At 35.1% G+C, this 18225-nt stretch overlaps 1 protein-coding gene across 1 annotated transcript; it reads right to left on the bottom strand.

The window, feature by feature from the left end:
• Window positions 1-299: 299 nt before the first annotated feature.
• On the bottom strand, window positions 300-11685 carry TAGLN3 (transgelin 3). Its single transcript, XM_087937424.1, has 5 exons — window positions 11351-11685; window positions 10832-11013; window positions 9650-9824; window positions 3871-3973; window positions 300-2105 (listed from the first exon to the last, which is right to left on the bottom strand). The coding sequence occupies exons 2-5, from the start codon at window positions 11009-11011 to the stop codon at window positions 1964-1966; spliced, it is 600 nt and encodes a 199-aa protein (XP_087793550.1). The 5' UTR covers window positions 11012-11013; window positions 11351-11685; the 3' UTR covers window positions 300-1963.
• Window positions 11686-18225: the final 6540 nt, after the last annotated feature.

Below are 18225 nucleotides of genomic sequence, written 5' to 3'. Positions count from 1 at the left end.
TATAAATGTCCTGATCCTGTTGCCATAACAGTCATATTCTTGATGCAAAAAGCGAAACACATCCCATACCTTAGCTTGGCTGGGAAAAGGTACTGCTGGAATGGAGATTTTTGTCTTCATCATCCTTTCAGTTTCCAGAGAAAACAATGAGAGTACCTGAGCATCAATATAAAACTGCTACAGAAGGTAAGTTGATAAGACAAGTAACATCAACTTAAACAATCACAAAGCTAAGCATAAAATGAGATAATCATAGTAAAGCATTCTGAACTCATCTTCCCTCAATAGTCAAGATCCAATTTCTCCTATAAAAGTTAACTCTTTATTTTAATCAACCTTGATGCAGGTTTTATTAAACAGAATCCCACTGAGTGCATTATAATTTTCTGAATGTATTTAAGCCACGGATAGTCAAACTTCATTGTATGTAGTTAATATTTTGGGTAGACAAAGGATAACAGAGAGTAGGAGAATTACATGGAATAGAGTCTTGTCAAATACAAATAAGGTGAGGATTTTTTGTATTTTTCATATGTACGTGTGTTCTTTTTTGAATTACTATGTTAAACATTTGGGCAGTGTACATTACAATTTGTTTCTCTGTTCCCCAAATAACAGCACCTTAGGTTTGGCATTTCTGATACAAGAAGAAAACCAGAGGGCATAGAAAATGGTTGGAGAACCAATGAAGAACTTGAGAAGCCCATTCCAACTAAAAGCCTTGAGCAAATCAGCCTAATGCTGATTTAAAGATGAATCCTTAATTTTAGTTTATGAAGGGGAGGGGAAAGGTTAGTCCTTTTAGTGGATAGTAATAAAGCTACTACATGTGAATTCAATGGCAAAATAATATAGAATAAATTATGCAAAAATCCTATTCATTTTAATATTTGAAATTTCCTTCAACTTTAAATGAAAGGTACCTGAAGACACTTGGATTGAAGCATAGGATATGTGTCCCTTACCCATAATGATTGAGAAGGTTATGATTTAAATGAAATGTTTTGCTTTTTCCATGTCAAAAACCAAATCATATATTACTTGATTAAGTAAACATTGGTAAGTGTATTCAGGAGAAAGTACTGTAGTGGGGTTCAGCGTAAGTCAGCAAAGTTTAAAGGGATACTAAGAAAAAAAAACACCTTACAATAGATCAGGCCTTTGTCTACTTGTGAAAGAGTGTCTGTCAACAGTTGAAGGCAGAAGATGATTGGAACCAGTAAACATCATACTTCCCACCACTGTCCTGTTTTGATTGTCCAAATTCTTCCTCTGATGCTACTGTTTTTTCTGGAATGATTTTTCGTGGATTGGGGATCTTCCTGCCTCATTAGGTTACAATCTTATTGATCTGGGGCACCTTTTGCCCAATCACGTTCGATCAGCTAAATTTTGTGTCTGTCTAGGTGTGTGTGTGTCTGCATATATCCTTGACAAGGATCATAATGAACTCAATTGTTTCTATAAAGTATGGTAAATCATAATGATTCTCCTTTTAAAACATTTATTTCAGAGCATAGAGATACTGCAAAAGAGATATCCAGCCTAAATCTTTCCAGTTATTCATCCCATTTTATTTTTAGGAGATGAGAGTAGAATAGAGTAGAGAAGAAAAGGACTGGGAAGTTATAGGCAGTTCAATAAGACAAGGGTACAGAAAATAACAAATTGCAAATAAATACAGAAAAATAGTCTTTGCATAGTTCAAAAATGAACATCATATGGTGTCAGCGTGCTATGTGAACTAACACGCAACAAGCACACAGATCCACAATTTCAGTCGAAAGATTGTATATATGTGTGTGTGTGTGTGTATACATATGCATATGCATATACACACACATACATAATCTTAGAGAGAAAACCTAGAAGCAGATCTCAGCATGAACATTAACTAGCTATGTGTTTTTCAGTCAGGCCATGCTACCAAGTGAGTAAGTGAGAGTTTAAAGGTGGTTTTAAACTATATGATCTGTCTTGGCATTCCGTATCCTGTCATCCCTGACTGGGATGCTCCCTTGTTACTTCCCATTTGAAGACCGATGACATTCTGACCTTGGCGAAGCTGCTCTTCAGAAAATCCTCGCTGGTTCTTCTGTGCTTTCCTGTGAAAATGATTCTGTTTTAAAATATTTAAAATATTTAGCCACTGTGAAAAAAGGAATAGTTAGGACTCTGAAAAAAATGCATTACCTTGCATTTCTTTTCCTTTAAAAAAATATTAAACACAAGGAGATAGAAAGCATCTCAGCCAATATGGCATGTTGAAAGTAGCATTAATTACAGTGACATTTTAGGGAAACTGTTCACCCTCATCCAACACATGATAAAGTCCCCTCTTGGAACCTCGTAGGTGCCATGGCCTCATTCAAAACAAAAAAATAAAAATTATTATCAAATAATTTATAGTGGATGGATACTCCGGTATTGGAGTAACCTCATTCAACACCTCAATATAAAAAAACTAAACCAACCTAGTATTTTGCTACATATGGATAAGCCATATTTGAGAAAGAGTAGAAATATTATTATCAAATAGAAAATCAGCCAGCCATTTTTTTGATAGTGTTGGTTTTATATTATCTGGCCACCATCCAGAAAAACACTTAAGTAGATGTTCTGCTTTGCTAAGACAAGAGCGTGCAAGATTAAGCACTATTTCTCCAGAGGTTGATGTAACAAAATGTATCAAATATCAGTTTGAGAAAATTGCTTCAGATCTGTTAAGCAGCTTTCTTAAATATATATACCTTTATCAACAATCATGAAGTAGAGCAAAATTCTAAGGAAGTATAGTTTCAGAACCATCTAAGCAGCTAGTAATGAATTGCAAATTACGTTTTGTATTTCTGTTAATGCTTGGACAATTACTTCGACAGATATCTGAGTCATTTCTAGAAAGAATGACTCAAATACTTTAAGCAAGACATACTACCTGATCTATTAGCTGCACAAACAAGAGAAGACTTCTTGATACACAAATTATATACTGGGGTGGGCAAGCATTTGATAGCTGAGCACTCGCCTAATGTTTTGGAGATCAAAGGGCTGAGATCTGCTTGTCAGGGAAAAGACAAAATATATAGGGCCATATTACTTGAAGACAATGCGATGGCTCAGCGGTTAAGACACTGGGCTTGTCAGCTGGAAAGCTGGCAGCCCAAGTTCAAGACTTGAGCACCATGTGATGGAGTGAGCTTCCATTCTCGCCCCAGCTGCTGCCAACCTAGCAGTTTCAAAATAAGTAAATGCACATAGATAAATAGGTACCACTTTGATGATTAGGTAACAGCACTCCGTGATGTCATGCTGGCCATATGACCACAGAAATGCCTTCAGACAGTGGTAGCTCAATGACCTTGAAATGGATATGAGCACTGCCCCCTATAGTCAGCAATGACCTGTGCAATCAAATCTGCAGGGACTCCTTTACCTTTCTCGCCCCCCCCCCCCAAAAAAAATCACATATTGGAGTAGGGAAGGATTTGGGATACTTTTGTTCTTTTCCCTTTTTTAAAAGCTGTGTATGCATTTATAATTTATACTAAAGATTTGCATATTTCCTGTCTGAAAATAGTGGAATTCTATACTTTTCATTTTCAACAGCTGTAGGTCAGTAAGTGAAGAAATTTAGGCACTCCTGGGTAGAACATTCTGCATTAGCATAATTCATTTATTATAAATGGAACATTTTTGAATAGGTCTTCTAAAAAGGTCATTAGCTCTTTAATTGACAGCTGAAAAGGGCAAAAAATTAAGGTGCTTTAAAAAAATACATTTTTCTTCTGTCTAAGATTTGTTTTTCATTAAACAAGTACATTTGTTTTTCAGGTCAATGTTTGAAAATGGAAACAATAAATGTTTTCTTACCTGTGAAACCAGGAGGGATCCCCTTTGTAGCATCCATCATCCCTTGTAACAGCTTCACTGCCTAAAGCCATCAGAGTCCTTTGCACGGCAGCCATGTCTTTTCCTAAAAAGAATTATTCATTTGTTAAATTGTTTGGTTGTACTACAGCAGCATTACGTAGACACCTGTTTAACCTCAAAATCCCCAGAGCTTTTATTATTACATTATGTTTCCTGTTTTTATTTTGGTCTCAAGGGAATTTTCCTTGATAGAACTCTTCCTACCTTTAGCTTGCAAACTGCTGCACGACTGTCAGTGTATAACTATAAAAAGTTTTGGAGATTTAGGAAACCTGCCCATATGTTTGATCTCTATGAGATTGTACTAGAGGCTATACTTTTCAATAAACTATATCTTTCTAATCAGGTTTGGCAAAATTTTGTGGAGAACAAACTAGCTTTTGGGGGCTCGAGTTAGGATTTTCCCCCCTATTCTAACTGCCAACAAATGAAGTAAAATATGATGACCAGAAATAAATGAATAGCTTGCTGCAAGTTTCACCAGCATAAGCTGCATATAGGCTCCAAAACATGATATTATGAGGGAATACAGCCCACATAAGTTCAGGCTGTTTTCATCTATGTCTTTTATAACTCATTGGCCTTCCTCTATTATAGATATATCAAGCTTTTGGTCATTTTAACTTGCCTCTTCTTATGTCAACCACTTTGTTTTTTCTTTCAGTCTCCTGATATTACTTTTAAACCTTCTTCAATTTTCCCACTACAAATGTGAACATATATGTATGTGGGGGAGATTGCAGGATAGAAGCAAAAGAATGTTGGTTTTGCCTCAATGTATTATCTTTCTTGTCAGCTTCATGTGCCTATCTGTACAGGGCTTCTCATGTAGCTAGCTGGGAGTTTTGGAAGTCCACACATCTGGAGATGTCCAGATTGAAAACACTGGTATCACTCTAGAGGACATCCCAAAGGTACTTTTTGAAGAGGCAACTGGATTTTCTGATATCCATTCATACTCCCGCACCATTCGAAGGGTGTTTATCCCAAAATACATAGCTAAATGTCTATGGAGATAGACAAATGTCTATGGAGATAGACATCAGTCAACCAGAAACTCCAGTTGCCTATTGAAAAAGCACCTTTGGACCAGTGGTGGGATTCAAATTTTTTTACTATCAGCCCTGTGGGCGTGGCTTGGTGGGCGTGGCAGGGGAAGGATGCTGTAAAACCTACAGTCAGAGGTTCTCCGAACTACTCAAAATTTCCGCTACCAGTTCTCCAGAATTGGCCAGAACGTGCTGAATACCACCTCTGCTTTGGGCCAACTATGACCCGGCTGACTGAGAATCTCCATAGACATTCTAGAGGACAGTCTCTATAATTCCAGAGATTTAAATTATGTGATGCATCTCTATAGAAGCAGGACGTTTTCCTTTGCATATAATTCATCCTTTGCAAATAGAAGGCAATATGATGGACTACAGTGCTATTTTCATTTTCATTCTCGCCACCACCACTCTTTGCATTGACAACATACACTCTGAGAATTGCTGAAGGAAGCTTTAGATATGTAAAGCTAATCTTTATTTCGGCAGCAAAATATTGAACACTAATGAGTTAAATCTCCCTCTACACTCACAAAGCCACACCATATATCAAACCCTAGGTGACAAGACAACATGAAAAATCACATAAAAGAATCCGCAGTTATTAAGTTGTCATGGCCTATGCTAACAAGTAATATCATTACAAAAATTGCCCAGCACTGTTTTCAGAGCAGTCCTTATTTTGTTCCTAAGCAGTGGCATGAATTAATTTTACTATCTTTACTTAACAAAGACAGAGTGATTAAATTGACTACGGAAAAGTTAACATTAATGGGGGATTGTGAGTCATACAGCCCTGGCTCATTGTAATAAGGAACATCTGTTAATTTCGTGACAATGTCATCTTTTAAAAGTTGCTTTTAAAAGCCACATTTTAAAAATTACTGTTTGTAGCTATTGAGGACTGCATGGATGAAGTAAAAATGCAATGGTAACATCCGTAAGGCAATGAGAGGATTTAGAAGCCATCTTTCCCCCTTTTTACTCCCATTAATTTTTAAAGTAACTTTAAGTCTATTAAAAGATGCTGATCCCAGAGCATAGATCTTAGGCCACTCCCTTTAAAGTCATAGTCAAAACAAAGGCTCCAGTTTTGGAAAAGGAAATCTGAGATCAGTGCTTTATGATAATGTGATATTCTAACAAAGGAAAGAAGTGTTTGGCAAAGGGCAAGCTGGAAGGAGAAGGTTAACTTTCTACAGGTCCTTGGTCTTATGCCATGTTCGTAGGTGTGGATGTTTGAAAACAGAAGTATCTAGTCCAGCTTGCATTGGAAGTGAAAGGTTTTTTTAAAAAAATTAACTACTAGTTTTTTACAATTAGCATTAGATGAAGGAAATGAAGAATCACAAATATTTCTTAACTGTCATATGATAGCCTTGGAAATGAAATCTCAAAGACTTCAATATCAGAACTCACTTAAAAGGGGCTTTGGGCCAGAAAGTACAACCTTCTTAATATTTTATAATATTATGATAACTTCCAAGTTAAAAATGAACATATTTACATATTTAATGGGAATGCGCTAAATAAATAATTTTAAAATAAGTTGAGTAATTAGCAGTATTGCGTATAACATCTATGGAACAAATAAAACGTAAATAAAATGTAGCCAGTGATGAACAGAATCTTTTAAAAACCTTTTAAAGTTCTATTAATAAAGAAAATGATAGTCTTCTCAGGTCTATTGGACATTCTGGTCAAATACTTAATGTGTTAATTTGATGTACTATTTCTAAGTACCTCTGTTGCATGTCTTTTTATGAGATTTATTTACTTATATTTCATATTTCTAAACCACCCGTTCCCTAAAGAGTGGCTCTGGGCATTGTGCATTATAATATAACCGATAAATAAAACAACGTATAAAAAATAACATTAGAAATGAAAAATTAAATTAGGGTTAAACATTTAAAAATTATAGAATAATAACAATTAAACAATAGGCAGGGAATTCTAAGATGGTCGTTTAATGTTGGATTATTACAGGCCAGAGGGGCTCTTAAGGGACTAGGCAGCCCCATGGCAAACCAAAGGTTTATTGTTTTTTTTAAATGTAGAAATAATATTTATAAGGTATTACATAATAACTCAATTTTGTATGCTATTTTCCCTCCCACACACATACACCTTCTGTAATTTTAAGGCATGCCGATTTGAATAGAACTGTTTTATTAATTCAGAAGAAGCAATCTATGACTTGATAATCAAGAATTGTTTTAATTACTTTGGTGGGACAATCACAATACAAAATCCTGCTTCCCAATTTGGGGACAAGTTTGGTGTCTTAATTAGCATGAAGGATTATTAAGATAGCTACTGTTGTGCTCCTACCCCTGTCATCCACATTTAATTATTCATTATTTGCACCCTTGAAAAGACATGATATATCAGATGAACATTTTTGACAGTTTTTGCTCACTACCTAGTTATAGATTTTTTTAGTATTTTTATTTGGTATGTGCTTAAGCGTACTAATCTTTTTTTTTCCTTCACAACAACACTGATATTCTAGTCAATGTCACGAGAGCTTGGGTTTCTCTGTTCCTATTCCTAACCTTAGCATAATACAGATTTAAACTATGAGGTCTGTAAATGGCTATCCAAGTAGATAATCTCAGTGTAACCCAGGGTCGTGGTATTTGTAAACCTCCTCCAACTTGATGCCCTGCAGCTGAGAGGGCAGTACAGTTCCCAGAATTCCTCTTCTGGGAATACAGCTGTAAGCAACTGGACATTAGTAGAATTGGGAAAGCTTCACTACCTTCATTCAGTTTCTGATTCAAACTTCAAAGGAATGCCGTTTGAATTGTAAAGATCACTTTTCTTGGTCAAAATCCAGAATCATCTCTCATTACTTGACAGTTTTTGATATGGGGATTACTGGCTCTTATTCTGCCTAACTTTTCTTGGAAACATCTGAGATGTGATTAGTAATAGAAAGAAAATATTGCTTTATCCTTTTCTCCCCAGAGCCAGTAGTCACATCAGGCAGGGCTTTTAGCAGGAGCTTTTCAATGTTTCCTGAGTATCATTATCAATTCACATCTAAAAAATGTTCTTTAGATACAAAAGTCCCTGTAAATGGATTAGGCAAGCCTTCAGGCTCATAATTTAATTTAAAGCACAAAATAAATATAAAAGGGAAAGCAGAACTCCTACAGTTGCTGCACAAGACTAGACTAGGAAATGGAGAGGAAAAACGAATATAATAAGAATGGACAATTGTTTTAAATGGAGAGTGCAAGAATTTATTTTGACTCATATACATGACTTCCATCAGATACTCATAAAGGATACATATAAGGAAATATCAAATTCATCATTACAAGGACCATATTATTATTTATATGGATTCTTCTAATACTAGGAAGAGAGCTGTTGAAAAAAAAGGCCTGAATTTAGGCACTAGACTAAGTTATCAGAATATCAGATAGATATTAGTATTTTATTTCCATTAAACCAAGTCTTTCCTGATGCTAAGAGACATACATGGAATGTTCTTTATTCCAGAGTATAATAAAAAGAGGGGCATATAAAATTACTTCACCTTTTTATTGAGCAAAATGTGGAGCAGTGACTGTGCATATGCTGTACATTCTCATTGGGATAGTCAGGAACAGCTTCTAAAACATTCTTGAGAACTTGGTAAAAGATTAATCTGCTTTTTCAATTTAAAAAGAGTTGTTTTCTACCAGCTGAAACTTCGGCTGTGCTTCAAAACACCTTTTTGTAGGATTTGCATAAATCATAAAGGTACTACTCGACTTGAATAAGGCCCATTTCCAGAGGTGAAATGACAACATATACACATTTGAAACTTCATCCAATATAAACTCAGTCTAAACATTATTATCATCAGGTTTCAGACTATTTTCCCTGAGTTTTCTTTCATTCAAGAGAGTGGTTATTATTTATGGAATGATTAATTTCATGTACTACAATCAATGAGTGAACTTGTCAAGTATGTTTTCCCAATCTGAAACTGGATAAATCCCATACTATGAATGTCCCATCATGATTTTTTCCCACCAAATTTATTATCCCACCAAGTTATTAGAAAATAGCTATATATTTCTTCTAGTATATACTCTTTCTATGTGCATCTTTCTTAATGTATTAATTTTGGTAATGGGTTCCCCTAATATAATTAATTTCTGTTTGGATTTTCTCCTAATATGTACATTTTTAAATTTCTGTGCATGTTTTCTATACATACTGGTTAAAATTAGATAATGAAATTCAGAAAGTATTGATATACTTACTAACTTTGTTCCAAGCTAAATATAGAAAATGAGAACTGGTTTATGTTTACATTTAAATGAAAACTAATTACATTTCACTATCCTTAAAATGATAAGTTGTTATTTTGCTGAAATATCTGCTATAATAAAACCTCTATTTTCTTAGTTTTGATGTTCTTCTGTAAAAAAAAACCCAGATCTTTCACTTGGATATAAATACAAAATATTTCATTAACTCTTGCATCAATATAAATTTCAAGAGAAAATAAGGCATTACTGGAGAGAACAGTGCTTAAAGGCAATGCAAATCAGAAATAATTGTAATGGCATTTGGGAATTTTCTCATAAAGAAATATATAGTGAATAGCAGATTAAACAGTTTTACAGTAAAAAAACCAACACCCTCATATATAAATAAGTCTCTACCTTCCCATAAATCTACTGTCTGGAAGATATCTGTTGTTCGTACTCCATAGATTTCTGCAGCTTTCAAGAACTGAGAAATTTGTTCCATTTGTTTGAAAGCCATCTTTGATTCTGTGATCCTTGCAATAGGTTCTTTTCCCTTGGGATGAAGATTGTTTATTAACTTGCAGAGCAGCTGGGAGATTGACCATTAAAAGCAGAATTGAAAGAGACAAAATCAATTAATTCCACCAACTAAAGGCAACACAGTAGGTGTATATTACTCTGTTTATAACATAGATATTCTAATGCCACTTAGAAAGGGTCCCCTGGCTCTCTGCTCCTCAAATGAAATACATAATACAAACATAAGTGTATGCTACTGACAGCATTTATTATGGATGCATTTGAGCCAAACACATTAAAAATGCTTGGCAAAGCTTCCCCTTCCACAGATAAAACATACATGGCTGTAATGAAGCAGGCAAAATCAAATTAGTCACTTCAGATTATATAACAACTGATAGTCACATGGAAGAGCAAAACACAGCTTTAGCTCAATTGTAAGTAGTATCAAGTAGTAAGCTGATAAAAACACAATCACTACATTTAATAATTTTGCCAAGTCTTCCATATAAATGAAAGCATCTTTGTGCTGCTTTTTCAGTAAATGAATAAATTAACACTTAAAGACTTAGAATTGCTTATTCCTTGGGAAAAAAAACAGAATTGTGGCATTTTATAAACAAATATTCACAACTAACCCATTTTTAAGGAAGATAATGCTATTATGGAAAAGCTCAGGTCTGTAAAGGATCTGTAATTAACTGTCAAAGATTGTAATTTATATTCCTCATATTGCATACCCATTGTTCCATCTGTCTCTGTACACTGTTTTTCATACTGCTCATAAGAGCAATCACCTTCAATGTTTTAATTATTTTGTTGGAGTCTAGAGAAAAGCAGTTTACAGATGGAGATAATAATTGCTCTTAAGTTAAACAAATCAAATATACTTTGTAATCTCTGAAACAATACTTTGTTACTTATTGATTTTATAGGACATGCTACCTAATGAGGTCAGGAATGCATGCTAAAGTTAATTGATTACTTGATATATTTCTGAAATGGTAGAAATTTAGGAGCAAATGATATTATTCAACAATGTTACATTGATAGATGTAATATCAGATTATTACTTACTATTCCATCCATTAGCCATTTCTGAAAATGTTGTTTTCCGGGAGGGGGGTGCTCTATATTTTCACCACATTGCATAATAATCCAATCCACTAAACGACTTTCCAGTTCTGGATCATATTTCTGTTCAATCTTTTCTTGAACTTCTCGGCTTAAGCCATAGCTTGGTCCTCTATTGGCCATCTCTAGGAAGGAAGGAGAGAAAAAACACATTAACTTTTAAAAGCTACGAATTATCGATCAACTATTATTAAGCATCTTACTAAAGATAAAGATAACATCAAAGCATCTTTAAAAAAGGTGAGTGAACCTTTTTAAAAATGTGTTCCAAAACAAGCTCTCATGATCATAAGAGTGTGTGAATTTTTGCTATTACAGTGCATATTTTAAATTTCCACATACAATTACCATCAGCATTAGAAGTTGCTAATTAAATTTCAAATTAACATTGCAAATTCAAAGTTCTCTCTTTAATGAACAACAGCAAGCCACCAAAGCCAGAAGTATAAAAAGCATTCATACAGAACAATTTAAAAGATCCTTTCAGCGAGGCACGTGAAGATTTTTCAGCAATTAACTGTATCCAAAAATCCAATTCAAAGGAGGAAATCTTGATCAAATTTAAGAAGAGACAAAGGCAGCTGTGATGATCTGCTGGTCGTGGTCCTGCTGCTGTGGAAGCATTGTGGTTCAGAGGAGGTTGTATTGATTTGATTTCCCTCACAGTCGAGTAGGGTCAAAGCAAGGGCGTTGCTAAGAGCTATTAAAGAGGCACTCCTATTCCCTCATAGCTAGAGAAGGAGTCCTATTCAACTCAATCAGCTGCAACCAGCTTCTCTGCACACACTTCCGCTGCTGTCAGACTGTTATTCTGTGCAATGCTCTTATGCTGCAGCCGTTGTCATAGCGCCCAAGAACTTAGCTGTTTCAAATACTCTCAGAATCAGAGACAACAGTGGAATTTTATTGAACTGAAGACAATCCTGCACCTACAGCAATGATGTAAAATCTGGAAATGTGGAGGCTGAGTAGGTTGGAATCTGATAGTTGTTAAAAGATGCACTGAAAATGGAAAAAAAATTCTTCCGTTTCTAAATAAATATGTTAGCAAAAAACTAGATTTTTCAGCATCCCATCCCAAACCAGTAGATCTGCAATGCAGTGCAGAAAGCTTCAAATTCTTAAGCACTATAACTCTTTCCAAATTCATGCCAAATCACAGCTGTTATTTGCTGAACTGTACTTAATAAGCAAATGGAGTTAATATGGATTTTTCAGGACTTGCCCAAGAGATTATGCTTTCTTGGATAGAACAGTAAATTATACCAAGTAAGCCTCAGTTGATATATAATGAATGAATTTAACCATTTGTTATTATACATTGATTGTATTTCTTTGGAAAGAAAGTTAAACTCCTAAAAATATTAACTTTTTAAGGTTGGGTCATTATTTTCCCTAGTGTGACATAAGCTTTGTGTGCAGATCACTATGAAGGGGCATGATGCAGTACGTTGCTTTGATCGTTCTTTTCTTTGAGGACATTAAGTCAAGACTTTCTTGGAAAAGTTCAGGTTTTTTTTCAGGAATAATGTAGCCTTTCCTTGGAAGTCTGCACCATTTCAGACAGAAAGTTGTTTTGAATATCCTTTTTACAAAAAGCTTACAAAAAGCTTTACAAAAAGAGTATTTTTATGTTAATTTTTGCATGTCTGAGGATTTTTTTTCTTCAGCAAAGAAACTTATTTGCCCAGTTACTTGCAAACAGCCAAGAGGTATTGTTCATCACCAATAAAACTAGATAAGAAAGCTGACATTTTCATCTCTCTCTCATGGGCCATCCTTTTAATGTCATCAAAACACAAATGGTTTAGGCTGAAAAGCTAAGCACAGTTGCATAGTTGGAAGCTTACATTTGAATAAATATAAATCCCTAGAACACCTTTTAATTTCAATGTGAATTCTTCATGGTCCCTGTAACAAAAAAAGAGCAGATTTCATCATGCTACTTTCGACATTTGGATAGTCAACATTTTTCCCCATGTTATTCCCTCCCCCCTTGTTATTGAGTTCTGATGCAAATAATGAGCTCACTGCTTTATATAAATCTCAGATTCCCCTGGACTTGAATGCATGAAAAATTCAGTAGGTGACCTCATTTTCCTGTCAGTCTTCTGTACTGTGCACTGATTTATTTTTATTTTTTAAAGCCTGAAATCTACTTCTCTTAGAGGTTGTCTCCCCTGTATCCAACATGCTGTGGGTATGAAATAGTTCTTGAGAAAAAATAATTTATAAAAAAATTAAAATTTCCAATGAACACGGTCACACAGTTTAACTTTCATTATTCTAGAATAGAACACATTGAAACAATTGTTATGATTCATAATCAGTTTAAAGAAAACACCAAAAACAAGATTTTAGCACATTTCATTTGAATTTCTTGATAGCTTCCATGGCAACAACTACAGAAGCTAGAAGCTATCTGTTTCAAAGATGGAAAGTTCTTAGAATCAGGCAAATATTGTGCATCTATTCTGTCTAGCCACATGCCACAGATACGTGCATGTTTTTTTTAAAAGAAACCTGACATTTATACTGCTTATTGTCTTTAATTCCACGTTTTAATATACTTGAATAAAAATTAAACACATATTTGCACTGATTTATTCAAAATGACATTCAGTATGTATAGGCACCCCTTAAGAATTTCTTTAATAATAAATTGCTACTATTTTGTCATTGTTTTTTCATTTTGTAATATAGAAAGGTAGCTATTCAGAACAACTCCCCTGGGACAGTGTCTTCTGTTTAGTAGACATATGGAGATAGTGCAAATAACAGACTGATTGATAACTCAGAGTTTATTAAAAACCTGAGCCTCCAACAAATCTTTAATATTTTTAGTATTTCAGTAAGACTAAAAGAATCCAGAATCTAATGGCTACATTCAGGATACTATAGGTTAAACACTAATAATACATCTCTTCTAGCTCCACTTTTTAATGATTACAAGAACCATGATATTTTTTGGATATTTATTAAGTTATTATTTAGTTATTAAATTTATATACCACCCATCTCGCTATCCAAAGCGATAAGTTACATAGTAGACAGGGTGTTTCAGTATAGCAGCTGACATATGATGGACAAGCTAATGGATCTGGGTTTCTACCAGTTTTGATGAACTGAATAGATTAGTGCACATACACAGAAGAAAAATCATGAGATAAAGTTCATTGGAGAGCAGAAATAAATTGATTCATAAAAATAAATATTTGAACCAAGTATAAGTATATAATGCACAGTATAGTAATTAGCAAACTATATATTCAAGTCCATTTTAGCTGGGTTGCTAATAAATTCAAATACAAAAATGCAAACTTATTAAGCCTTATGTTATGGTATGATATAATGTACTGTAATTCCACAATAATATATGCACTGTCTATTTTGCCATTTGAGAATGCACCTGTTGAGGACAAAGTTGGTTGTTTTATTTTATCCATGATCACCCCTTCCAATTTTGGGGCTGGTAGCTTTTATGTGTGAACTTACAGGATTCTTTGTGGTTAAGGAAATCTACTGTAAGAATAGTCTTTGTTCTTATTGCAGAGATAACTGTGAAAAAGCTCTTTGAGGTGTTATAACAGAAGAATGTTTGAACAGTTGACTTGAGCCTGTTTGATGCTTCCAGGGTGTTATAACCGCGTCATCTAGAAGTGACATGAACACGATTGAATTCTCTGTTTTCTAACAACCCTTGATGTCAGATCAAAAGACCACCATTTTCCACTGAGCTTGTTCCAAAGTAGTGCTTGCCTGGATAAATGCAAAATGTCATATTCAGATGTTCAAAAGAATTCTCCCTGACAAGATTTAGGTTTTTAAATTTTGATCGAATTTGGACAGCTGATGGTGATTAGCGCTACTGGTTTCTGAATTTCACAAGGGAAAAATTGATTAAGATGCCCTGCCCTAGGCATGTTCTGGATTAAATTAGTTGGGCAATTTCTGATGAACAATTCTAGGTATAGCTGGTTGACCTCTTCGACACTAAATAGGCAAAAGTACTAGTACAATTAGCCAAATAGTTTCTCTCTGGCCTCAGATTTACGATATCCAGAGTAATTTTGGTAGAGAAACCAACATAATAAATATCTATTTACCAATGAATGTGATCACAGATACAAGCCCACATCTGAATGTACACTGTGATAATAAGGATGGTGAAACTCAGTACTTTCCTGTTCTTACTAAAACCATGCAATATTGAATTGAGGCACTATTTAAGGTTACTAGTCTTTGATGACCAGCAAGTTTATGCAATCTTAATGCAGGTTTAAGCACCATGAGCAAGTTTACAAGAGGTTTTATGGATAAATTTGTTCATAAGGATAAATTCATTCATATTCACTTAGAACTAGACACATCATATAGGGAGACACTAATAAAAAACATGGGCCAACATCTTGCATATTGGGTTCTGTTGAAACTTTCAAATTTGACAAATTGACAGTAATCCCATAATAGTAATAATAATAGTATGAGCAAAGTAAGCTTAGCCTTCTAAGAGTTGGGTTCCTCTTCCTCCTGGTTTCTTTCCCCTACTAAGGAGGAGACAATATTGTGTTCCACTTGGGCTGGAGTTTGAAAACTCCAATAAATGCAACCGATTCTAAATGCAGCTACTTGCTGTTGAGCAAGAATAATTCACCAGAAAACATACTGTATATTGCAGGTGCTCCATTTGTTGCCAGTAAGTACAATTCAAAGTATCAATCAATAAAATCTTTATATAGGTCATATTCCAGTATAAGAAAAATAACACATAATTAGGAATTTTAAAAAAAACACAAAAACAAAACTATAAAAGGAGTTAAAAGAAATTAATGACAGAAAAGCATAAAAGTTTGTATATGGCTAATTAATCTATCATAATGCAAACATTCTTAACGACAAGTTAAATACTCATTAAGGCTGGTTTGCTGCTTTGATCAGCATCTGACTGGGATTGTGCATTCCTGGGTAGAGACTGTTCATCTGGTGAAGACTGACTCTACCAGGATTTCAGTGGGTATATTCTTAAATATGATAGCTGCTACATATTTATTGCTGTGATTTAAAGTGTGACTTTTTTTTATCACAGAATGCTATTCTTTATTACTGATATAATTCTACATTTTTAAAAGGGTCTTTCAAAGGCTATAATTGGAGATGAATGAGATTTGTTAAATAAGCAAATAAATGCCCCTAGTCACTTTCATACATTTTAGCGTTGAGATGTACACAGAAGTAGTATTCAGCAGGTTCTGACCAGTTCTGGAGAACCGGTAATGGAAATTTTGAGTAGTTCAGAGAACTGGCAAATACCAGTCCTCTGACTGGAGATTTTACAGTATCTTTTTCCTGCCGCGCCCACCAAGCCACACCCACAGAATCGGTAGTAAAAAAAATTGAATCCTACCACTGGATGTACAAAAAATAATTACAGCCATTTATTCAATTGTAACTATGAATGCAACAAGATTTCAAAGGCCATCTCTCTGGCTCACTCAGCTGAAAGGAACATCCTTGGCTTTCAGGCATTTTTGCATTATATATGTCTGTGTGTATTTGTGCATATAGAAAAAAGGAAGACATTACTTGCTCTCGATTCTGCTTTCAAATTTACTGCTTAACAGCCAAGATAGAACCAACGTCAAAATACTGAAATAATTAGATCTGTATATCATTAGTTTTGTATTGCCCTCATTTCCTGCTAATGTTTGATTTCTGGAAAACAAGCTATTGGGACTTTGTTTTAAGCTAGAAATTTTCTTTTTATAACAAATTTGAGATTGAAAGCTATTCCAGTCTTGTCAATACTTCATGATTAATAACTTATGATGAATTTAGGTCCACTTCTTTCATACTACAGGTGAAACTCAAAAAATTAGAATATTGTACAAAAGTTCATTTATTTCAGTAATGTAACTTAAAAGGTGAACCTAATATATAAGATAGACTCATTACATGCAAAGCAAGATAGTTCAAGCCGTGATTTGTCATAATTGAGATGATTATGGCTTACAGCTCATGAAAACCCCAAATCCACAATCTCAGAAAATTAGAATATTGTGGAAAGGTTCACTATTCTAGGCTCAAAGTTTCTCACTCTAATCAGCTCATTAAGCCATAACACCTGCAAAGGGTTCCTGAGCCTTTAAATGGTCCCTCAGTCTGGTTCAGTAGGAATCACAATCATGAGAAAGACTGCTGACCTGACAGTTGTGGAGAAAACCATCATTGACACCCTCCATAAGGAGGGAAAGACTCAAAAGGCAATTGCAAAAGAAGTTGGATGTTCCCAAAGTGCTGCATCAAAGCACATTAATAGAAAGTTATGTGGAAGGGAAAAGTGTGGAAGAAAAAGGTGCACAAGCAACAGGGGTGACTGCAGCCTGGAGAGGATTGTCAGGAAAAGGCCATTCAAAAGTGTTGGGCACTTTCACAAGGAGTGGACTGAGGCTGGCATCAGTGCATCAAGAGCTACCACACACAGATGGATCCTGGACATGGGCTTCAAATGTCATATTCCTCTTGTCAAGCCGCTCCTGAATAACAAACAACGTCAGAAGCGTCTTACCTGGGCTAAAGAAAAACAGAACTGGTCTATTGCTCTGTGGTCCAAAGTCCTTTTTTCTGATGAGAGCAACTTTTGCATCTCATTTGGAAACCAAGGACCCAGAGTCTGGAGGAAGAATGGAGAGGCACACACTGCAAGATGCTTGAAGTCCAGTGTGAAGTTTCCACAGTCTGTGTTGATTTGGGGAGCCATGTCATCTGCTGGTGTTGGTCCACTGTGCTTCATTAAGTCCAGGGTCAACGCAGCCACCAACCAGATTTTGGAACACTTCATGCTTCCTTCCGCAGACAAGCTTTATGGGGATGCTGACTTCATTTTCCAGCAGGACTTGGCACCTGCCCACACTGCCAAAAGCACCAAAACCTGGTTCAATGACTGTGGGATTACTGTGCTTGATTGGCCAGCAAACTCGCCTGACCTGAACCCCATAATCTATGGGGCATTGCCAAGAGAAAGATGAGAGACATGAGACTGAACAATGCAGAAGAGCTGAATGCCGCTATTGAAGCATCCTGGTCTTCCATAACACCTTAGCAGTGTCACAGGCTAATAACTTCCATGCCACACCACATTGAGGCAGTAATTGCTGCAAAAGGGACCCAAACCAGTACTGAGTACATATGCATGCTTATACTTTTCAGAGGTCTGATATTATTCTATGTGCAATCCTTGTTTTATTGATTCCATGTAATATTCTAATTTTCTGAGATTGTGAATTTGGGGTTTTCATGAGCTGTAAGACATCATCATAATTATGACAAATCATGTCTTG

Source organism: Pseudonaja textilis, chromosome 7, assembly GCF_049901715.1.
Source record: "Pseudonaja textilis isolate UNSWEBS1 chromosome 7, rPseTex1.2, whole genome shotgun sequence".
Taxonomy (NCBI): Eukaryota; Metazoa; Chordata; class Lepidosauria; order Squamata; family Elapidae; genus Pseudonaja; species Pseudonaja textilis.
Note: the sequence above shows the minus strand (reverse complement) of the source record. Positions and strands in the feature narration are given on the sequence as shown.